This window comes from Poromitra crassiceps (genome assembly GCF_964638095.1).
Source record: "Poromitra crassiceps genome assembly, contig: HAP1_SCAFFOLD_962, whole genome shotgun sequence".
NCBI lineage: Eukaryota > Metazoa > Chordata > Actinopteri > Beryciformes > Melamphaidae > Poromitra > Poromitra crassiceps.
Window position 1 is genome coordinate 3,680 of NW_028151448.1, and position 24,535 is coordinate 28,214.

A 24,535-nucleotide genomic window follows, 5' to 3' on the forward strand; every position below is an offset into this window, starting at 1 on the left:
AGTTTATGAGACACATTTGAAGGCAGCATCACTGTACTTCCTGTTCTCTACTAGTTGACAGTTGACAGCTGACAGCAGTTTCATGTCCCACCATCAGTCAGTTGCAGCTATGATGCGTCCCGTCTTTGTGTCCTTCAGCAACCCACTGAACCCGCTAGAACCTTTAGACCAGCTCAGTGGCCTTGTGGTCTGAGTGTCCGCCCTGAGACTGGGAGGTTGTGAGTTCGATCCCCGGCCGAGTCATACCAAAGACTATAAAAATGGGACCCATTTGCCTCCCTGCTTGGCACTCGGCATCAAAGGGTTGGAATTGGGGGGTTAAATCACCATGTGATTCCCGAGCGCGGCGCACGCTGCTGCTCACCGCTCCCCCAGGGGATGGGTCAAATGCGGAGAACAAATTTCACACATCGTGTGACAATCAATGGGACTTTACTTTACTTTAACCCCCCGACCTGCTCGCTCGTTAACATGTTCCAAGGCACTCAGGATAATCAACCAAAAATGATTTAAACATATCCATCCAAATCTGTAGTGAAGCCCGACACCTAATGGTGAAAAGGTTGGGTACTGAACTGGCCATCTGCTATTGGCTGGTGTTTGTGCCAGGTTACATCACCTTCTGTAGAGTACAACAGGTGATGAAGGCAAGCTGTTGTTTTGAACACCCTCCTCTGAACTCCTGCTTATCGATGGAGATGAGAATCAAGAGGATTAAATGACAAGTCATGATGGGAGCATCCTGGTATAGATGATACAGAACAGGTGTGGTCATGCAGGTTAGATGATACAGAACAGGTGTGGTCATGCAGGTTAGATGATACAGAACAGGTGTGGTCATGCAGGTTAGATGATACAGAACAGGTGTGGTCATGCAGGTTAGATGATACAGAACAGGTGTGGTCATGCAGGTTAGATGATACAGAACAGGTGTGGTCATGCAGGTTAGATGATACAGAACAGGTGTGGTCATGCAGGTTAGATGATACAGAACAGGTGGGCCGCTTTAGCTCAGGAGGTACAGCGGGTCGGCTAATGACGCAAGGGTTGGCGGTTCGATCCCCGCTCCCTCCCAGCTGCTGTCGTTGTGTGCTTGGGCAAGACACTTAACCCTCCTTGCTCCCGATGGTGTGTAGGCACCCTGCGTGGCAGCCATCGGTGTATGAATGGGTGAATGTAGACTATCTACTGATTGTAAAGCGCTATATAAATGCAGGCCATTTACCATTTATTTACCATTCATGCAGGTTGCTGCTGGCACACAGCCAAGTCCCTCCTCCGTGTGCCAGTAATGATGTCATTCAGTCTAAAACGGCAAGTGTCCTATAGGCAAGTCACATGGTCACAGGTGCCATTGTTCTCGACTTTCCCTCACTATATCAATCCATGCATGACACCTGGAATGAAAATAACAGGCCAAGTAGCTTCAGTCAGCACTCATGAAAACACTGTGTTCTGTAATAGCTAAGTCTATATGCTTTGTCAGTAAGTGCTGATGGAAGTCGTTAAATGTCAATAAAAGATCTATTTATTGTTTGAAATGGAACTTGCTCTCGCTGTGTGTGTGTGTACCAGTGAGCGAGTCAGCACGCGCCCGCTGCAGCTATTTAGGTCACTGTGCTTCCTATAATATATGGTCAGGTGACAGCCACATTCGGACTGTTCCACCGCCCTCTAGCGGCGGTCACAGTCACTGCAGCTTGTTATTTTGCCTGGCCACTGAAAAGAGCGTCCGTTTTTGAGACGATGAATCACCCCTAAGAAAAAAGTGTTTCTCATGGGCTGGGCTGTCCCCTTGAAATATTCACTCAGCAGCATTACACCATTACCACAGCAACCAATGCGGTAAATGTTGATCTTCTCGAAAAATGACTCGTCACAAGATAAATTGCATTTCTTCGTATTAAGAAGGCTTTTTGTGGTTTGGTCAACTCCAAATAATTTTTTGCTGTTTTTAAATGGAAGATCACTCCAACAGTAGGCAAATGTTGTTCATCAACTCTACTACAAGCCAAGGAGTCTCTGATCTGTTATCCATCAACTCTACTACAAGCCAAGGAGTCTAGAGATGCTGCGATCGAGATTTTTCAATTCCGATCCGATTTCGATATTTTAGCTCAAAACCGATCCGATTCCGATCAAATTTCGATACCCGATTCGATACCGATTTCGATCCGATACCGATACAGCACATATTTAAGTCTCTCTATTCTGTCTGATAGCTAGCAGGCAACAAACATTTTTAGGGTTAGGTATGTATGTGTGTGCTTTGGTAATATAGTATGTAAACAATTTAGTTCATCTAATTAATTTGATGTAAAACTAAAACATAACAATCAAATTAGGGCTGGGCGATATGGCCCGTGACAAAGCAACATTATTAAATAATTTAGAGCAATGAAACACGCAGAGTAATTAACCTTAAAGACGTTAACTCTCTCACATGTAGGTACACACAATCAGACAGACTCCTGCTGCACTCTCTATAGCCTACATGGAGTAAAGAAACGCTTCAATGAGGTAGCCTATGTGCTCTCAAAACAAACATTTTGGAAGGATTATTCGCTGTAATTATTATTTGAAGTGTCCATATAATGCCACCGCAGATTTTCTGTTGTGGACTCGACTGTGATCTATTTGTCAACTTTACTGCAACGTGAGTAGGCTGTGAACAATTGAGTGCGCATGAGGTAATTAAAAGAAATCAGACAGCGAGTCTGGCCGTATCTGCAAGCCGTGTGCGCACCTGCTGCACTACTACGTTTAGCCTACTACTGCAACATGGCCAATTGAGAGCGCATGAGGTAATTAAAAGAAATGGGGAAGAATAAGAACTGTTTCTGTAGCCTGCCTAGTGCCTACCTACCTCTACCTGCTACCTCCATTTGAAACACTGCGCGGTCACGCCATCCGCACTTTGGGGAAGCGTAGTCGGTCGCGCTATCTGAAGACCATGGATTAATTGAAGAAAGACCGACATGAAAGCAGCAGCACAACTCATCCAGAGCAGGCCTAGGCTACAACTGTTGTCGCGCACGGCAGCATGTGATGTGAGTGTCTGTGTGTGTGTGAGAGAGAGAGAGGGGGGAGAGAGACAGTTATTAGCTGCTTTGCACACCTTGGAAGCTCTGCTGTGCTCCTCCTGCGTCCGGAGACATATTACATTAAATTGGCCGTTGCGGGCTGCTGGGTTGGGCTGGGTTCGGAATTTTCAGATATTTTAACGGGGCGGGCGGGGCGGGCTGGCTCCAATGATGGGTTGGGTTGGGGCGGGCCTTAAAAAAACCTGACCCGCGCATCACTACTGGCCATCCTAGGCTCAACGCGGCCTCTGTGTGCTGCTGCTGCTGCTGCTGCTGCTGCATGCTGGATAGAAATCCTGGAGCGGAGTCATGGAATGGAGTGCTTATATCGGAGCCTTGGATCGGTCATTTTCGCTGGAATCCGATCCGATCCGATCCATGTTTTTTGGCTGATATCGCGCCGATATCCGATCACATGATTGGATCGCAGCATCTCTAAAGGAGTCTGATCTGTTATCCCCCCAAAACACAACAAGCCAAGGAGTCTCTGATCTGTTATCCCCCCAAAACACAACAAGCCAAGGAGTCTCTGATCTGTTATCCCCCCAAAACACAACAAGCCAAGGAGTCTCTGATCTGTTATCCCCCCAAAACACAACAAGCCAAGGAGTCTCTGATCTGTTATCCCCCCAAAACACAACAAGCCAAGGAGTCTCTGATCTGTTATCCCCCCAAAACACAACAAGCCAAGGAGTCTCTGATCTGTTATCCCCCCAAAACACAACAAGCCAAGGAGTCTCTGATCTGTTATCCCCCCAAAACACAACAAGCCAAGGAGTCTGATCTGTTTTCCCCCCAAAACACAAATTAACAGCTAGGTTTGCATCATTCTATGAAATGACCATGACAAACAGTGGAAGGACCTTTCCATCCATTCAAGTTCTGCGTCTCAAAAGTATGTTTAAAGGGCAGAGTGAGACCTCTCGCTTTTTTCCTGCTCTCTGCCTACAGTCGCCCAGCTCAATCCAGGCGAATAGCTTGAATGCTCCTCCTCCTGGCACGTGATGCTTACAGTGAAAGTGAGCATCACATTTCCCACAAAGTGTCTGGAATTCCGTCACATGAAATGGACTCAGGCGGGCAGAACAACTGAACTGTCATCACTTCTTTTATTTACAAAAACACAGGAAAAAAAGCACAACTACAATGAAAAATTACCCAAACGTAATATATCAGACGGCCAAAGAAATGGAGGAAATACATGTGGTTGTTCTCACATGCCGTGGATTCATAGTTAAAACGAAGACAAAAAGACGTGTTTACTGTTGCTGGTGTGGCAGATGATGGTGTTGTGGTTAAAATGAGAGTACTGGACTTCCTCCTCCATGTGCTCTTTGCTGTGCACTTCCTCTTTGCCGCTCTAGAACTTGAACTCTTTGTATTTCTTGGCGCCGCCTCGCGTGTCCTGTGGCTGAGCCTTCCTCTTCTTTTGCTACACAGACAGAGAGGAGGGGGCGGGGCAGAAGAGAGGAGAGGGCGGGGCAGAGGAGAGGAGGGGGCGGGGCAGAAGAGAGGAGGGGGCGGGGCAGAGGAGAGGAGAGTAGAGGAGGGGGCGGGGCAGAAGAGAGGAGAGGAGAGGAGGGGGTGGGGCAGAAGAGAGGAGAGGAGAGGAGGGGGCGGGGCAGAAGAGAGGAGGGGGCAGGGCAGAAGAGAGAGGAGGGGAAGGGGTGGGGCAGAAGAGAGAGGAGAGGAGAGGAAGGGGCAGGGCAGAAGAGAGGAGAGGGCGGGGCAGAAGAGAGGAGAGAGGAGGGGGCGGGGCAGAAGAGAGGAGATGAGAGGAAGGGGCGGGGCAGAAGAGAGAGGAGAGGAGAGGAAGGGGCGGGGCAGAAGAGAGAGGAGAGGAAGGGGCGGGGCAGAAGAGAGAGGAGAGGAGAGGAAGGGGCGGGGCAGAAGAGAGAGGAGAGGAGAGGAAGGGGCAGGGCAGAAGAGAGGAGAGGGCGGGGCAGAAGAGAGGAGAGGAGGGGGCGGGGCGGGGCAGAAGAGAGGGGCGAAGGCAGCAGGGGAATGAGAAAGCAAAAGTCCAGAGGTCAGAGAGAGAGACAGAGATGGAGAGATGGAGAGAGGCAATTAAGATCCAAATGTCATCACAAGGGGAGAACAAATTACAATGCCAACACAGCCTTTTCCTTTAGGATGACAATAAACACTTAGAGGGTTACAGTATAAATGTATCCAGGCAATTACAAATAATAATAACAATAACAATAAATAATGCAAATTGCAATATGAACTTTGAAACTCTTTGGTCCAGGAATCAAGACATGTCATCATACTCCAACTCAGTAAATCCTGCACAGTCACCTATTCTTTGTGTCAACAAAAATCACTTTTCTTTAAATAATTTTCAAGTTCTAAAGAAAAAAGTATGAGGCAGTTTACACCGCCAGTGTGATATACTATCTCAAATCATGGTAATTGGGTTATCGCTCAGCCCCGTTATCCAGCACATCTCAAATGTGAGCGACCTCTCTGTGCTTAATAACTGCAGCAGGACTTGTGTTATTGAGTTAGGAGGAGGAGGAGGGGGCGGGGCTAACAGGGCTTATCTCTCTGCCAGACTGATAAGGAGAAAGGCAAGGACGAGAGCTGCCTGCAAGTTGCTCCCTGCTAACTGTGCTGTGGTCCAGTTTAAACACAGACAGCACAGCAGAACCACCACAGCATCACTGTGCTGTGGTCCAGTTTAAACACAGACAGCACCACTGTGCTGCGGTCCAGTTTAAACGCAGACAGCACCACAGAACCACCACAGCATCACTGTGCTGCGGTCCAGTTTAAACGCAGACAGCACCACAGAACCACCACAGCATGACTCTTTGTTAACTAACATGGGCTGGGGAAAGAGCTCTAGATAATCAACAGGAGCATCTAATAATACACATACTTTGCAATGCTTAATAAGAGTGACCAGATGCACAACTAAAACTCCACTACGACTATCACTACTACCACCGACAGCCTAAAATCTGATGACATGAACTGGTCATGGTTTGACTCACTATAGTGTTCGATCGACCAGCGGAAACTGTAAATGTATTGATATGAAAATCTGACAGAGGATTTGCTCTGAGCGGTGATGAGAATTGGCGTGTCCGTACCTTCTGCTTGGCGGCGTGCTCGGCCACCATGTCGCTGAAGTCCTCCTTCTCCACCTGGGCCTGCTGCTCCCGGACGTGCTCCTCGTACTTCTGGGTCATGGCCATGGGGTCCAGCTCCAGCTCCTCAGGGGCCAGAGCCACCTCCACACCCTGCCACTCCTGCCCAGAGCCTGTCTTACGGCCCGCCATGGTCTGGAGGAGGAAGAAAGAGAGGAGGAGTTTAAAGGACAGTTACTAGGGCTGGGTTAAAAAGAAAGAGAGAGAGAAAAAAAGATATATCGATATCGAATCAATATTCATTTGAAGGAACTGATATCGATTGATGAATCCCAATATCGATCTTGTAATAGAACGCCTTTTCCCGTGGATGCTTTAAGCTTTATCCCCGCTAGACTTGCGTGGTTTGGGTCTTAGCGCAACCAGATCTCGTAAACATCTGTAAACATTCATATTTTTAATAATGCACCAGGTTAGAGGCTTCCTTGTACAATTTACAGCATTGGTTCTTTGATAATCTCTTTCATATCCAAGCAAAATTGGTAACTGCAAGTGAAATATCGATATCAAATCATATCAGAAATCGAATCTAGACCTTGTTGATAGAAATTCTATCGAATCGTGAAATCAGTGGGCGATAACCCAAACCTAAAGGCTACGGGCAGAAGCACCTGCACACGTCCAGAAACCTGTTATCTCCTATTTGCTCAAAAGCGATGTTAGATCGCGGCAAGAAGAACCACCGTTGCCTTTGCACACGTGTACATGCATGAATCAGTGTTGGTATGTTTGGAATGTTTTCCATTGAAACTTGCGTGAGGACATACATGTACATGTCACGGGGACACGTAGACACAGACGTATGTGTAAACAGCGCGGTCTTACCCCCGACATTTCGTAGATGTGTGTGGAGGCCATCATGGCTGCCCCTACGTTGCCAGTTCGTCTCTCTGGGAGCACAGTGTACAGCTGGGGCGTCTCGTTCCTACACACGCACGCACAAACACGCACACGCACGCAAACACACACACACCAAAGTGGTCAAGTAAACAAAGCACACCTGTGTTGTAATAGATGATATTAGTCAGGGCATGAAGCCAACTATCCAAAATGACCGGACCCCCGTTTTGGGGCGAGCCAACTAGGCTTTCAGAACAGAACAGAACAGAACAGAACAGAGCAGAACAGAGCAGCCATTGAAGTGGAAGCTGCTGGTTCACTTCCAACCTTTCCATTAGTGTTAGACTGACACAGGGATGTCACGCTGTTCCAGATGGCCTCAGTGTTTTATTATTTAGGGCAACGCAGTTCTGAGTTTTATGTGTGCAATTCTGAGTGATAAACCTTAAAGAGCATGGAGCAGGGTAATTCCTTTGCTAAATGTATACTTAACCTTGTCCCTATGTCCATTTGAAAAGTTAATGCATCATTAAAAAAAAAAAAAAAAAAGTTTGAAAAAAAATATGGAGAAAAACACCTTCCTTTTTCAGAAGGAAATAACAGACTTTTATTCTGTTAGAAAAAGCCTGCTACGTCACAGTGGGCAGTGGCTTCCGCGTGCGTGTCTCCCTCTCCCCTCCCACTCTCGTCAAATCCATGGTCAAATCAGTCGTATTTCAGGACAGATAGCAGGTCAGGTACGTACGCTAGTCAAAGTCAATCAGTCAGCCAGTTAGTCGGTCGGTTAGTTGGTAGGTTAATCACTAGTTAGTTTTTAGTATATAGTTAGTCATTTAGTCAGTAGCTGCCTGTAGTAAGTCGTTGTCAGTGAGTTTTGGGTCGGGTGTCGCCAGGTTACTGCATGCAGATAACAAGCTGTCAGCTCCACTCTGCTGCTGCTGCCTGTCTGCGTGACACTCTCTTTCTATCTCTCTCTCTCTCTCTCTCTCTCTCGGTGTGTGTGTGTGTGTGTGTGTGTGTGTGTGTGTGTGTGTGTGTGTGTGTGTGTGTGTGTGTCTACGCTGTGTGATACGCTCTCTTCACTCGAGGGAGGGGGAGGCTGCGGCTCCTTCCTGCTGCTCTGCTCTGCTCTGCTCTGCTCTGCTCTGCTCTGCTCTGCTCTGGGGTCCGCTCTGCTGTGAAAAGAGAAAGAAGGAGGAGGAGAAACCGCCACCTCCACAGCCAGCCACCTCACACACCCCAACTGTGCCCGGCTCGCATGCCTCTCGGTCGGCTGGCCGGACAATATGCACCCCGCTGCAGCAGCAGCTTTTCTCACTGTGTTCGGGACTTCGGCTCTCGGCCAGATGGCTGGACACATACGTCACTTTTGCGCGCGCGTGTGTGTGTGTGTGTGTGTGTGTGTGTGTGTGTGTGTGTGTGTGTGTGTGTGCGTGCGTGCGTGTGTGTGTATCGAATTACAGTCCGCACCTCGGCCCGCCTCCGCTCGCTTGTGTGTGTGTCAAATTACAGTCCGCACCTCGGCCCGCCTCCGCTGCTTTCAAGCTCCTTCACAACTCTCTCTCCGCGGTCCGTTGTGGGCTGTTCCTGCTCTCTTTCACTGTCAAAATTAGCCTGAGGACCATCACATGCATGTGCATAAACATTTGCTACCTCCTCTTCCTCCTGAAAACCGGCGTTAGCATCCATAGTGTGTGACTGACAGCCCTGACCTAAGTGACTACAGACAGAGGGACAGACGGGCATGCCTGGCGACTCCCTACACTGACGTCAGAGTTTTGGGGTCCAAGATGTCAAAATAAAAGTTCAAAAAATAAAACGACCCCAGAAGTCACTGTAGTGTATATGTAAGTGTCTTAATGTGAAAATCAAGTTCCTCCATAATTCACCTACACATTGACTGATTGGGGTCTCTAACCTGCCCCATGCTCTTTAAGTCTGGCTTCTTGTCTCATACGTATCTTCATTTTCACTGCTTCCCTGTGTTTTGAATGTCAAAATAAACCAAAAAAGGCCCATTGCAAGAGGCGTACTGCCCCCTAGTGACTACAGCCGGTAATGCAGGTAAGACGGTGGTAAGAAATGAAGGCAGGAAAGAACCATCCGTCCCTAGAGTGATAATGGCCTTCATAGTTATGGTGATGTAAAGGCCAGACCGGGGTGGAAAACTACCAAGAAACAAATATTGTAATTATATTAGTTGATGCCAGAATATTTAATCTGAATCTGAATAAATGACAAATACCATTTGATTAGATGAACACAAAGTCTTAAAAATATAATGGCTGTCGCAAAGGCTTTTTGTTGTTATTGGTTATGTTAAAAAGCAAGTATTGATTGATGACGAGGACTGGTGTGATATATTTGATAATGCCAAAAGAATTTCTGTGTGCAACAGACTGTGGTCGATGCAGCTAAGAATTATACATAAGTGATGTTGCAAATATCACCCAGCCTTCGTCATAAAATGAATGCTAGCCTGTCTCCCCTCTGCCTTAAGTGTAAGATAGAGGTGGGAGATTACGCTCACTGCATATGGTCATGTCCTAAGATAGAACGATACTGGTCAGACATAGTGCAGCAGTTGAGTGTCATCTTTGGTGTGGAGTTGGACCCAGACCCTGTCAGCCTTATTCTTGGTCTTCCCCATAAGAAACTCGTTTATAAACATCACAAACGGCTATTTAATTTATTAACTTTTGCTGCTAGAAAAAATATTCTTTTATTTTGGATTAAAGACAAACCTCCAACAAAGAGGAACTGGCACCAGATAATTATGCAGCTTATGCCTCTGGAGTTCATGACATGTATGCTGCACTCAACAACCGATGTCTTTTATAAAGTGTGGGAGCCTTATTTGAATTATATTGACCCTAACCTAGCAGAGACACTGACTATTGGATACCTCAACCGAAGTGATATTGCCACCTGATTCTTGCCTTTTTGCCTTGTACATCTGATTTAATTTAATTTATTTTATTGTATTCTCATTCATTTGTCCATCCTTTCCTTTACTGTTGTCCACATCTATGTTTTTGCTAACTTGTGAAGTGTCTGAGCTGCCCTGTCTTGTTTGTTTTTGTCGTTGTCTTGTCTTGCAAAATTCAAAAACGGAATAAAAATATTATTGAAGAAAAAAAAAGCAAGTATTGAGTGAGTTACACAAATTGTACTAGTTGCACTTATCTTGTTGACATAAATTGGGTGAGATACACTTTGAGTAATATTTTCAGCTATACCTTCTATCACTGATATACAGTACTGTACTAGTTTATCCATCACACATTGCTGCCAGAGAACATGGGGAACTCATAAATCAAAAGAACAAAATAGTTGAGGCAGTAGAGAGACACTCACCCATCCATGGCCTCCTCGATCTTCTTCTTCCTCAGCTCAATCAGCTCTGGGGTCTCCATGCCGGCGGGCACCGACGAGAAGCCCCCTGGTGTGATCAGCCCACTGGAACACACACACACACACGCGCACGCACGCACGCACGCACGCACGCACACACACACACACACACACACACACACACACACACACACACACACACACACACACACACACACACACACACACACACACACACACGTTAAACAACTAATCAACTCAGCCAACTTATTCAGTCTCAATGCTAATTGAAACGGGTGCTTTAATGGCCAAGTTCAAAGGCCAGTTGATCGTATAATTGCATTGCTAATTATGATAATGGCTGTTTTGAATGTGCAGCACCTGTCTGCTGGTGTGAAGAATCCGGTTTCGTCTGGTTTCTCCTCGTCGCTCTCCTCCTCCTCCTCTTCCTCTGACGACTCCTCGTCTGAAGGCTCCAGCTCTCCCCAGGGTGTGTGGTCCACCTCCTCCTCCTCCGCTTTGGCCTGGACCCACGGACACACACAAACATCTTGTCTCAATGTTCTATTCTGTGCACTGCTGTACATCCTAACATGTGCTGCTGGCCATGTGCAAGACAACCATCTCCAATGACTTGTATCAATTAGCCATCTTTTTAATGTGTCATTGTTTCACAATCATTATTTTGCATTGTGAAAACGTCTTTCAGCTTTCAGTTGTGTTTTAAAAGAGAACACAGAGTTGGAAGGTGGAAATCAATATCACGGTAATCATACGTTTTTTTTTTTTATCGTTATGTCGTCATCACATTGTGTGTCGTCATATACGCAACATCACCTTGGAAGTAAACAAATTAACAAATTAAATTCATCCCAAAGAACCGAATGTTGTGATGTCAAACAACATTGAAATTTCCAAATAATATTCCTTAAACTGTTTCATACAACAACAAAAAAATACATAGATACATTTTCATGGCTGTAAGAACCCTGGACTGAGTTAGGGGTGTGTGTTTGCGTGTGTGTCAGAGTGTCTTATGACCTGGAAATCGCCGGCATTGGTCCCGAACACATCGCCGTACAAAGGTTTGCCCATCTCGTCTACGGGCGGCTTCCCCCAGCCTCCGGCGTGGTAACCAAACGTACAGCTCTGATGATCAGAGGAGGAGGAGAGGAGCAACAATTACAAAGAGATTAAGTCAAATAAAACTAGTTGTGCTGGTGAATTAAGACACATACAAATAAAAATACATACAAATCTAAATAGCACAATTCCTATATTTCCATAACAATATTAGTGGTAGATGGTGCAGGTGGCTCACCTCTGGGATGGGGGAGTTGAGTCCGGGGATCTTCAGGTTGGGGTAGGAGGGAGGGGGGCCGTACCTCTGCATAGCTATCAACCAGGGAGGAGGCACTTTGTGGGAGTTCTGGGGAAGAGAGGAGAACAGATGTTATCAAGTAAGAAAAGGGACAGAGCATAAGATCATTGTATCAGTGTTTTGTAGCAGTGACGTCTGTTCCACACTGTTCATTGTTTTGATTCTCGTACGGGTTGCAAAGCTAAACCTATTCTGGGGAGAAACTGCGCGTACGTCCTATGTTCTGCTCATTTCACAGTGTTATGTTCTTGCTGTGGTTGGCCACTTCTGCTCAATAAATTAAAGGAACCCTGAACCATCTACCTCAAATCATTTGACTGTTGCACTTACGGTATGTCATTTGTCAGACGTAAATAATCAGGGTTGCAACTTGCCACTCTTCTGTAATGATAGATTTCAAGCACTTTCAAGTACTTGATTTTTTATTTATTTAATTCAAGCACTTTCAAGACCTGTAGCAACCCTGAGTAACGGTGGAAGGGGCACTTACGGGTCCGACAGGCATGCCCAGAGCGATACGCAGCTCATCAGACAGGTCGCCTGGCTTCTTCTCTTTCAGTCGAGTCTCAAACTCTTTACCCTGCAGACAGACAGAGACACACGTTAACATGGCACTCTTTACCCTGCAGACAGACAGAGACACACGTTAACATGGCACTCTTTACCCTGCAGACAGACAGAGACACACGTTAACATGGCACCCTGCAGACAGACAGAGACACACGTTAACATGGCACTCTTTACCCTGCAGACAGACAGAGAGACACACGTTAACATGGCACTCTTTACCCTGCAGACAGAGACACACGTTAACATGGCACTCTTTACCCTGCAGACAGACAGAGAGACACACGTTAACATGGCACTCTTTACCCTGCAGACAGAGACACACGTTAACATGGCACTCTTTACCCTGCAGACAGACAGAGACACACGTTAACATGGCACCCTGCAGACAGACAGAGACACACGTTAACATGGCAGCAGCTGGATGCAGTCAGACATGGATGGTGTTTAGTAAGTTGAGACGTTGCAGCAGCTTCAACAGAGAAGATAAAAGATACCCAACAATAAGAAATGGGACAACCAGAACGAGCTGCAAAGAACTTATTCACAAGACAGGTTCTTCTCGGGGATGCAGTACCTCGTAGTACAAGTCTCCGTGGATGGTGAGCTTGGGTTTCATCTGCCATTTGAAGAAGGCGTCGTGGAGCTTCTGGTAGTCTATGTCGATTTTGCCCATCTTGGGACGGACCTTCTCCCTCATTTTGGTCTTCATGGTTTTGGCATCCTCCTGTAGATGGAAAGTGAAGATTCAAAGGTTTGGACACATGATTTTCGCATTCATTTTCTTCGTGATCTTAAAACCATTTTGATCTAAAGGCGTGTATTTGTAATGCTTGAAATGTGTTTCTTAGACAAATATAAATAGTGAATTTGATATGTATGAAATATGACATCATTTTGATTTGTTTAACACATTTTGTTGACTTAATAATTACTGTTATGTTCAGGACCAGAAGGTGATTGAGATTTTAAAAAGTTGCAAAAGTTGGAGGTGGGGCTAAAAAATGAAACTGTTGTGCATTTGACCCATCCAAGCATGAGTCCAGCCACCCACCTTCTCCTGCAGAGCCTCCCTCATCTCCTGGATGCCGGTCCTCTTGATGAACTCTGGCAGCTCGAAGGGCGGTTTCTCAATGCCCCTCTTGCCCTGCAGGTACTTCCTCTTGAAGCACCAGTGGCGCGGCACTGGCACCGTGTTCCTGGTGGCCTTGAGGTGGACCAGCAGCTTGGGCTCCTGGGCCGTCACGTCGTGCATCTCCACCACGTCCGGCCGAGCCACCAGCTGGAGACCAGGGGAAGGAAGAGAGGTTAGATGAACAGTGGCTGTCCTGATTTGTTTCCCCTTCTCTTGGCTGGCTATTGAAAATCTATTTTACTGTGATACTGATAATTATACAATACGTAGTTCGGACGAAGCAATCTGATTGGTCAACTAGACATTTGGATCGTTATATCAAATGAGCATAAGAGCACACCTAGCCGTGCTCAAATGATTTATTAAAAATATCACTCTGCCGGTTGAGACAGACAACAACGTCATTAGCTGTTAGATAATATAGGCATAATGTTTAATAGCCTACGTGGTACAACATGTTTGACCCAAATTAGCTCCAAGAAAAAGAGAGAAATAAACGCTTCACCTCATTATTGGCACTTCAGTGTGCACTTCAGTGTATGGACGTCGGCGCTGCCGCATCACTGTCGTGCCAATAATCACGGTAAAGCGCAGCGCACCATCTCCGGTAATATTGCTTCATTAAATCATGGTTACTACTCTTGATTTGATTTAACTTATTTCACAGTACACTTAGTGTTGTGTATCAGTTTCTCCACTGCTTTTAACTACAGCTATGAAATGTCTCAATATGGTAGAATTATTGGTTGTGGAAATGGTACAAGTTTCTATTTGTGCAGCCCTGATTGAAAGGCAGGCAAAAACCTACTTAGGAGTAGTGCTGCCACTAACGATTATTTTCATAATCGATTAATCTGTCGATTATTTTCTCGATTAATCGATGAGTTGTTTGGTCTATAAAATGTCAGAAAACGGTAGCAAATGACGATCAGTGTTTCCCAAAGTCCAAGATGACGCCCTCAAATGTCTTGTTTTGTCCACGACTCAAAGATAATATCAGTTTACTGTCATACAGGAGTAAAGAAACCAGAAAATATTCACATTTAAGAAGCTGGAATCTGAGAATTTAGACCTTTTCTCTTAAATTTATTTTTTATTTGACCTTTATTTAACCAGGTACTCAAAACGATTATCAAAATAGTTGGCGATTAATTTTCTGTCGATCGATTCATCGTGGCAGCTCTGCTTAGGAGTACAAGGCAGGTCGGATTTACCCCATCAGTAAATTGTCAATCTCAGGAGTTGATTCTCAAAGCACTGTCCTGTAACAGCTTTCTGGCAGCTGTCCTATCTGGACGAGAACTTTCAGCACCCGAGCAAAAGCCAAAACAAACCATAAAAATCATTTGAGAAGACTATTTGATTCCAATTCTTCCATCCGTCCCGTCTCCAGAAGCGTTTGGGGACTTCATCCTAGTCATGAGCTACAGTTTAAAGAAACGCTGTGCCAACACAATGAGCTGCCAGTCAGTGGAGAGCGGCTGAGCACCTGTTTGAGTTCAGCCACAGTCAGCCGGTTCATCCTTCTCAGCTTCTTCTTGGACAGTTTGGGCCCGTCTGTTCTGACGTCCTGCACAGGGAGAACATGGAAAATGGCTCACTTCAATACACTCAATCAAATCATCGTTTATACTGAATTCAAATGCTGCTTCGGTTTAAGGACATTTAAGGAGAAAATGTATCATCTCAAATACACACCATATATACAGTATATATATATATATATATATATATATATATATATATATATATATATATATATATATATATATATATATATATATATATCCCAAACAGATGGAAATGGAAGGATTCAAACCTCATCGCTGTCATCACTGTCTTTCATTAGTTCCTCGAATAATCCCTTCTTCTTCAGTATGGCCGTCTCTGGTTTGTCTGGTTTCTCCGGCTCCTTCTCCTTCTCCTTCTTCACGTCGTCAGTGAGCTAGGAGAGCGGGGCAAAACAGAGTGCTATAAAAAAGGGGGTCTGCCCAGAGGCAAAGGTGCACGATGGCCCTTTCGTTGCAGATTTGCATTGCTGTTGAGAACCGTGTATTCCCACTTTAAGAATGAAACCAAAGCACCAAGCAAACAAATACAGCAAAAATGGCTTAGTTTCCCCTCTAGAGCAGCCTGAGAGAGGGAATCATAAGAACCCTGTAGAGTAGCCTGAGAGAGGGAATCATAAGAACCCTCTAGAGTAGCCTGAGAGAGGGAATCATAAGAACCCTCTAGAGTAGCCTGAGAGGGAGAATCATAAGAACCCTCTAGAGTAGCCTGAGAGAGGGAATCATAAGAACCCTCTAGAGTAGCCTGAGAGGGAGAATCATAAGAACCCTCTAGAGTAGCCTGAGAGAGGGAATCATAAGAACCCTCTAGAGTAGCCTGAGAGGGAGAATCATAAGAACCCTCTAGAGTAGCCTGAGAGAGGGAATCATAAAAAATACAGACCCCTACTGAGGAACAGTTTGGAGCAGGTGGTGAGTCTCACCTTGAAGGCCTCAAAGATCCTCTTGAAGAAGATGAAGTTGGGGTCGTAGATCTCCGGCTCCTCTGTGACGTACTCAATCTCCACCTCAGGCTCCACCTCCTTATCCTTCTCCTTCTCCTTCTCCTTCTCTTTCTCCTTTTCTTTCTCCTTCTCCTTGTCCTTGTCCTTGTCCTTCTCGCCACCCTCCTCCTTCTTCTGCTGCACCGCCTGCTCCCTCTTCTCCTGGGCTCGCTTCTTCTTGTTCTTCTTCTTGCGGTTCCTGCGCTTGCGGTTTTTCTGACGGGAGAAGACGACAAAAAAAACACTACTTTTACACAACTTGAAAAATCTCCCTTCCCAGTTTATTCATCGTTCACACGATCAGGACAACAAAAAGAACTAGCGGGAGTGAAAAGTATGAAAATGTTAAATAGCCTAAAATTTAAAAATCATAATAAAAAAAAAATAAAAAAAAATAAAGGCTGAAATAAAAAGGAAACCTGAAAAATCACATCCCAAAAAGTCAAAGTGAATTGGCCTCTGGATGGATTTCAGGTGTCAATAAGACGTAGACTTACATCCTTCTTGGACATCTGGCTGTCTTCATCGTCCGTCTCGGACATGACAGGAGCAGAGGAGCTGGTCAGATCCATCTCTGTGCCCTCGTCCTCCTCGTCCTCCTCTGCTGACAGGAACACAAGCCAAAGGAAACAGACGCAGCACATCAAAAAGCTAGTACATCCCCACATCCCACCACACGGCTATTATTATACTTGTCAATCTGATCTGATTCTTAACATCGGATTAAATTAGCTCACACCGTCTGAAAACGCTCTCATGTGCCTGCTGTAGCTGTGTTTATTTTATCATCTGTGCTGGATTACTTTACCCCCCCCCACTCTCCCTCCCCATGTCTTTACATCGCTTGTATGAGCATTGTAGCCCCAATCGAGCTCAAAAATAAATACTGTATATCTGGTCTTTAAGATCCAATCGCAATGTGCGCAAAATCCTATTTTTCAGCACCCTGGCCTGTCACTGAATGTGATCTGGCCTGTCACTGAATGTGATCTGGCCTGTCACTGAATGTGATCTGGCCTGATCCAATGATGAAACCTGCACCCAAACAGAAGCTTTCATAAACAGGCCCATATTCTTGACTTGAAATGATCAGGTTTGGGCAGGTTTAACGCTCTTTGTTCCTTCTTTATTGAATAAAGAACGAAATCACTTTAACTGACACCTTTGCATGATATGATCCGATATACTAGCTTTAAACTCCATTGACTCCTTCCTCATATGCCATTAGTGTGACTTTTTCTTCTTCCTCCCCACACTAAAGATGTGACTGACAGACTGCTGCACTAACCTGTGGGGTCCGTGAGCTGCTCCTGTCTGATCTCCTTCAGCTGGAGGATCTTCTCCAGCGCCTGGGGGATCTTGGGCCCGGAGACGCTGGCCTCCTCGCTCTGCCAGACCTGGAGTGGAGACACAAAGATGTCAACAGAGACACAAACAGCAGGGAGGAATCTCCCGCTGGGGACCGACGGGATCGTGTGTGTATATCCCTAAAACTGAAAAGTCATATCCTGATACAAAAAATCATAAAGATATCACATAAAGAGCATAAAGAACCCTGCTTATTGAAACATGTCAACACACAAAGGGGGGAGCGTACCTCTCGGTTGTCCTCCCCTGGAGGCGGGGGCACCCTCTGCCTCTGGCTGGGCATCATGCTGACACCTGGGGGCAGTGGCCCGCGTGGATCCAAACCTACAAACAGGAAGTTCACAGGTGTTACTCAAGGCTGTTGGCTTCTGGTCAAGCAGCAATGCCGGAATGTGATAGCTTACACCTAAAGTGTTGATTCTGAAGCTAACCCTATCCTTAAGTTAACCTAAAGTGTTGATTATGAAGCTAACCCTATCCTTAAGTTAACCTAAAGTGTTGATTATGAAGCTAACTCTGTCCTTAAGTTAACCTAAAGTGTTGATTATGAAGCTAACTATATCCTTAAGTTAACCTAAAGTGTTGATTATGAAGCTAACCCTATCCTTAAGTTAACCTAAAGTGTTGATTATGAAGCTAACTCTGTCCTTAAATTAACCTAAAGTGTTGATTATGAAGCTAACTCTGTCCTTAAATTAACCTAAAGTGTTGATTATGAAGCTAACTCTATCCTTAAGTTAACCTAAAGTGTTGATTATGAAGCTAACCCTATCCTTAAGTTAACCTAAAGTGTTGATTATGAAGCTAACTATATCCTTAAGTTAACCTAAAGTGTTGATTCTGAAGCTAACCCTATCCTTAAGTTAACCTAAAGTGTTGATTATGAAGCTAACTCTGTCCTTAAATTAACCTAAAGTGTTGATTATGAAGCTAACTCTATCCTTAAGTTAACCTAAAGTGTTGATTATGAAGCTAACTATATCCTTAAGTTAACCTAAAGTGTTGATTATGAAGCTAACTATATCCTTAAGTTAACCTAAAGTGTTGATTCTGAAGCTAACTCTGTCCTTAAATTAACCTAAAGTGTTGATTATGAAGCTAACCCTATCCTTAAGTTAACCTAAAGTGTTGATTATGAAGCTAACTATATCCTTAAGTTAACCTAAAGTGTTGATTCTGAAGCTAACCCTATCCTTAAGTTAACCTAAAGTGTTGATTATGAAGCTAACTCTGTCCTTAAATTAACCTAACGGGAGAGACCAAGCCTAACCTCAAAGGAGGAGTGAAACTAAAATGAGTGGTCGACTGACCGATTAATGGCATTTTGTGATCCTCGCCACCGGACGATGCCTACTACACTCACAAAGCAAATCAACAAAAAACATGTCAGTGTGGTTGCTGTGGAACAATGTTAGCGTGCCGCTCCCCCTTGTGTCAATTCCGCCATCCTGTATCGGATGAAGGTTATTTTCATGACTTTTTGCTGTGGTGTAAAGTTTATATTATTTACTCTTTTGGTTTTCTTGATTGCAATAATAACAACATTTATAACGGCATTATATAGGCTATATAATGCCGTATTAAGGCTATAATAGACGCCTCAAGATAACTCTTGCTATGATTTTGCGCTATATAAATATAAAAGTGATTGAGTGATTGATTGTCCATCGGCTGCGCTGCTCTCTAAATATCAGTTGACTACTAGGTGAAAATAAAATAATTTTTATAGTCATTGATTTCTGAAAATAAAGCATGTTTTTACTTTGCAGCTTGGCCAGAGTGAATTTGTGTGTCAAAATAACCTTACTAATAACATTACTAATTACAGTGATACACAGCAGAATTGCCATATTTTGTCAGACATCTGGGCCTAATTTGTTGCTAGTGTCCATTTCCTGCTACCATGTAAACATGTAACCATCACCATCAGAATACTACATGTGCCCAAATGATCAATACAAAATATTGACTGAATTGAAGAAAAAACTGTACATCTATCCACCTTATTTCTAGCTGCCATGATGCCTGATGGGTGCTTCTTCCGCTTCTGGTGTAATAGACTGTTTTAGTCTATGGTTTTAACTTGACAAAAAAAACGTCTATGAGGATTTTACCCTTTTACAGCAGAGCCATTCTGCTCTACAGCCGTGTCGTTCGGGTGCTGGGATAACGTAATGCATTGTGGGTAGTCGGCTACTAACTGTGGCTAATGTTAGCGGCTAGATAGCTATGTTACATGGCAGTAAAACACCACCAAATTGATTTAACTTTTAACCATTTCGAGTAACACACATTTTGAGTTTCCATACGGACCTCCAGCGTTGGTTAGTTGTTTATAACGTGACTATATTTATAACTTTTATAACGGACTCCAGCTTCCGGTTTATAATTCGGGTCTGCAGCCAGAGTATAACAAAGGAAATGGCAAGCTGCAACAATGAGTCACGTTAAACCGGACCTTGTACCCACGATTATTTTTTACAGTGGGGCATTCAAAAATAAGGTGGATATACTACAGCCAAGGAGATGTTCTACGGGGATGAGGTAGTTGTATAAGACTCCTATGTGACCAACGTACCCCTCATGGGATCGCCAGGTGGCATGGGGGGCATCATGGGGGGCCTGGAGCCCAGGATGGGCCCCCTGGGCCCCGGCCCCTGCTGCATCTTTGCCATCTCCTGCTGCCGCTCGTGCTCCAGCAGCACCGCAGCCTGAGACAGCAAGGAGGGAGGGATGAGGGGGGGGTACAATTAAATACATGGAAAAAGACAAAAAGAGGAAATAACAGTGGACAAACAAGGACAAAAATGGAGAAAAAAGGACAGAGGAAGAGAAAGATAAGAATGATCTGAATGAACAAGGACTACTGGCTGAACATTAAATAATGGAAGTTGTTGTGAAAGTTTCTTGTTTTTTCTCTAGCTTTATATTAGTTGATCAGGATTTAAAAAATAGGTACATTTCCATTTTGCAAGCTAAATCTTTAGTTAGCCAATAAATTAAAAGATACAAAAGTCAAACTTATCATCAAGCCAACAACCATTTCATAAGAGAAACAGTCCTTTTTCAAACCTTGGATTTTTTTTTTTTAAATATGATAATCTTGTATAGCTTAGTGGACATAACCAGTGGGTTACCATCATCTCACCCTTTTCTGCTGCTCCAGAAGCTCCTGCTCCTTCATGTGCTCCTCCATGACACGCGAGTCACCCTGCAACACACAAACGACCAGTGACTGAGAGCAGTCACCTCACTTTGAAGTAAACAAGGCGATGCAATAGCAAAGGGAGAAAAAACAGTGCACCTTCATGAGTGGTAGTCAAATTTGCAGGGATGCAAACTCATGCAGAGTGAAAAAGGTGACAGATACACAAAACCACTCAGAAATCATGAAGTGCCCTATTTTGGGATTAAAAAAGGTGACTGTCACCTAAAAGTGACTAGTTTGCATCCCTGAATTTGGTTCAATGTCTAAAATGGAACCGTAATGTAATGTCACATACACATGAAGTCAAGTTAAAATCTGATCGACACTCACCACCCTCCCCTGCTGCTTGGCCCTCTCCTCCTGCTGCATCATCATGGCCGCTCTCTGCTGAGCCATCTTCAGCTGGTCCTCCTGTGACAGGCCGGGAGGGGGCAAGCCGGGGGGCTCCATGCCCCTGTGCATGCCGGGTGGCCGTGGGGGCGGCCCTCCGGACATCATACTCATCGCCTGGAGCATGCCCATACCCGGGGGCAGGGGAGGCATGGGCATCGGGGGCATGGGAGGGATGCCCGGTGGCAACTGGGGAGCAGGGGGATACAGGAGAATGTGAGTGTGGGGGGGGGGGGGGGGGCGTGATGGGAAAACAATGCAGAGCTTCCTAACTATTTGCCATATAGAGGCTCTGAATTCTTGTGAGTCCATAATTTATGAAACGTGAAATTTACTGGGTTTACTGTAATAGTGCAAAAACTATTTTGTATTCTTGAGTGGAACAGAAATTAAGCTGCTGGTGAATGCCAACTGTGTATAATTAGGGTTGCACAAGTATATAACCCGACATTACATTAAATAATTGTATTTACATGTTTAAAAATTGTGCCATTTCATTTGTTTACAACATCTGCTCTAATTGTAGATAGCAAGATGCCGATAACACAGAAACATTACAGTGAACTAATTGTGCTCCCCAAATCATCAAGATTAATCATCGTAAATGGTAAAATGGTAAATGGCCTGCATTTATATATCGCCTTTATCCAAAGTGCTTTACAATCAGTAGGTACATTCACCCATTCATACACCGATGGCGGCAGGCTACCACACTGGCACACCATCAGGAGCAATTTGGGGTTCAGTATCTTGCCCAAGGAGGTAAGGACACTTTGACATGCAGACTGGAGGCGGCGGGAATCGAACCACCGACCTCTTTTATCCAAAGCGATTAGTGGACGACCCGCTCTACCTCCTGAGCTACAGCCGCCCCCAATCGTGATCGCAATATCTAGCAAATAACAGATAATCATTCTAGCCATAATCAGACAGCCCGAGGTATATAACCATGGTAACGCTGTACTGTGTACTGTACCCTCAGACATAGGGAAACGTGTAAGGGGACAAGAATGTTGTTTTCCAGGCATAGGGACAGGCTGCATGTCCAGCTAAAAACATGTTTTACAGCAGACTGGGACTGATAAAAAGCTTGACTGAGCAGAGAGCAGTCAGTCATGACAAGGTGTTGTGACTTACCTGGCCGCCCATGGGTTTGTCATCACCTGGTTTGCTGAGCCGGATTCCAGTCTGCAAAGGGAAAACATGAAGATGAGTGAAGGCTCTGGTGCACAGGACAACCTTTTTTGGGGGAACTTCACCCAAACAGTTGCCTCAGCGCACTGGTCCTTGAATTACAACGTGAAGGTAGCTGAGAAGAAGTTAGACAAGCAGGTCAAACCCCACCCTGGGCCTGGGTGAAGAAGTGAATGACTCTCTCTCTCGTAACGGACAAGCCCGTTTTTTATTGTCACACGAACACACATCAACACATGCATGCGGCCACAACACACTCATGCTGACGGTGGGCGGTGAAAAGTGTCCTCTGCATTTAACCCATCCAGGCATGTCCTTTTCTCCAGGGGGCAGGCCAGGAGCAGTGGTCGCTTTCTCGTACAGCGCCCGGGGACCAACTTCGGATGTTGTCGTCACTGGTCGGATGACGATGACGATCTGATCTTCTGCATGTTTTTAGTGGGGGGGGGGTTATATACGGAGGAACCCCCTGGGGGAGCACGGGGAGAACATGCAAACTCCACACAGAGAGAAAGGCCCTTACGATGAGATACCCCACCTGGGCAGTAGGCACTGAAGATATGGGTGGGGGGGAACACAACCACAGCGCCCACAGTGTCCCAGGCGAGAATCGAACTCAGGACCTTCTGACTGTGAGGCGACAGCGCTACCGACTGCACCACCGTACCCCCTAACACTCAGAGGTGAGAAACACTCACCTCTTCTTTAACAACTACTACTGAGGAACACTTGAGCAATGCATTACTTAATCCTCAAGTATTAAATTCCCTGCATAAAACAAACACACACAACATTGGGGACACTTGTAACGGTATAGACGTTTACCTGCATCATGTACCCCTTCAGCCTGTCCATCAGCTCCTCTCTGGGACCTGGGGGAGGAAGACAATTAGAGTTAGGCGAATCTATTTCTGTAACAGGGAAATGTGATGAATCGTGAGGACTTTAGTAGATACTCAAGATAACATTTAACATTGAACTGAAGCTTCTGCTGAAGATGATTTCCCTGGAATTATGTTGCAAGGGAAACATTTTGGGACATTTGTTTATTTCCTGTCAGCTGTTGTATTAGCAAACAACTGCAACAGGAAATAAACTAGGGTCAATTTAGAATGTTATGTTGTCAAGTTGAAACTGTATATTACAGTTAACGTTAGCTGTGTATCTTATATCGCTATTTGCCACAGGAGACGTTCATGAAAACCAGGAGGGAACCACAGCAAGTTGTTCCTAATTAAAGTCCTCTGCTGCTGAATGAATTTGCTAACGCTCAAGTGAAAAGTGTCTATGTTGCATTGGTTTAAAATAAGCTATTGGCATAATAATACCCTTAACTTTTATGTCAACACACAACAGGCCTGAATCCTTGCCACGGAAGTGTTAGCTACGCTAGCTAGCTAGTTAGCATTAGCAGAGGGCTAGCCACCGTTAGCTAAACACATCCTTTCTTCCAGGACAAACTGCTTCTTTCGTCGTCTTCTCTTACCCATCGTGGGCGCTCCCAGCTCCGCCAGCTTGCCCTGAAGCTCCGGGTGGCTCCACGTGTTCAAGCCCGCAATAGCAGCCCCTAAATCGGACGGGAGGGAATCGGTCCCCGGTGGTCCGTCGGACGCCATGTTGAGATTACCTTTCATTGAACAACGACAGAGACACGCGCGAGCACGAGCACGACGAGCAACGAGAACGGGATGGATGCAGCAGAGCATGTTGGGAAACCCCATTGACCACTGGGACATGAAGTTCGAGCCGGAGCGTCGCAATTCTTAATTGCAACCACTAGGTGTCAGTATTTACGCAAAATTACTAAACATCCTTACCTAGAGTTTATTATGGATTTGTGTAATAAAATATGTTAATAACATCTGGGTTAGCAAAAACATCGATAACCCAATACAAAAAAGACAATCATATGATATTGTTTTTAAATTATACTACACAAATCCCAACGCACAAGGCTATATAAAATAACACAACAGAAAATATCAGAAGGTTAAAAAAGAAAGGAATATCATAGGCCTATTAGTGAATTAAGGCAGATTATGTTGCAGCACCTAAATCAACCACTGCCGAATGATAACCTACTGTGCAAATTAGGCCTAATTAACATGAAGAAACTTGCTTTTTAGGCTATCAAGTCTAATGGAGATATCCCACTGTACGAGAGATAGGCTACATACATAACGACTACATGTGGAGACTTCCCTCTCACTGCAGTGTGGGGTTGGTGGGCAGTGCGCAGACGCACAGTGATCGGGGCGCACACGCTCACAGGCAGGGCGTTTCTAAATAACTGTACTGCTGCTATGGTA

The 24,535-nt window shown here is 45.0% G+C and overlaps 1 protein-coding gene across 1 annotated transcript; it reads right to left on the reverse strand.

Annotated features, from left to right (window-relative positions):
• Positions 1 to 4,181: 4,181 nt before the first annotated feature.
• Positions 4,182 to 23,847, reverse strand: LOC310771660 (splicing factor 3B subunit 2-like). The gene is made up of 22 exons (XM_083664219.1): positions 23,713 to 23,847; positions 23,052 to 23,098; positions 22,170 to 22,220; positions 20,973 to 21,221; positions 20,583 to 20,645; positions 20,013 to 20,145; positions 17,664 to 17,758; positions 17,355 to 17,463; positions 16,564 to 16,667; positions 16,007 to 16,282; positions 15,335 to 15,460; positions 15,005 to 15,085; positions 13,435 to 13,662; positions 12,958 to 13,107; positions 12,304 to 12,393; positions 11,754 to 11,861; positions 11,474 to 11,581; positions 10,814 to 10,956; positions 10,436 to 10,537; positions 7,064 to 7,163; positions 6,182 to 6,373; positions 4,182 to 4,515 (listed from the first exon to the last, which is right to left on the reverse strand). The coding sequence occupies exons 1-22, from the start codon at positions 23,840 to 23,842 to the stop codon at positions 4,444 to 4,446; spliced, it is 2,757 nt and encodes a 918-aa protein (XP_083520345.1). The 5' UTR covers positions 23,843 to 23,847; the 3' UTR covers positions 4,182 to 4,443.
• Positions 23,848 to 24,535: the final 688 nt, after the last annotated feature.

Coding starts and splice junctions, on each gene's coding strand:
- LOC310771660 (XM_083664219.1), bottom strand. CDS start 23,842: ATGGCGTCCGACGGACCACCGGGGACCGATTCCCTCCCGTCCGATTTA. Junction 13,108..13,434: donor GGGAGGCTCTGCAGGAGAAG/GTGGGTGGCTGG, acceptor TTCCATCTACAG/GAGGATGCCAAAACCATGAA. Junction 10,957..11,473: donor CCAATGCCGGCGATTTCCAG/GTCATAAGACAC, acceptor CCGTGGGTCCAG/GCCAAAGCGGAGGAGGAGGA.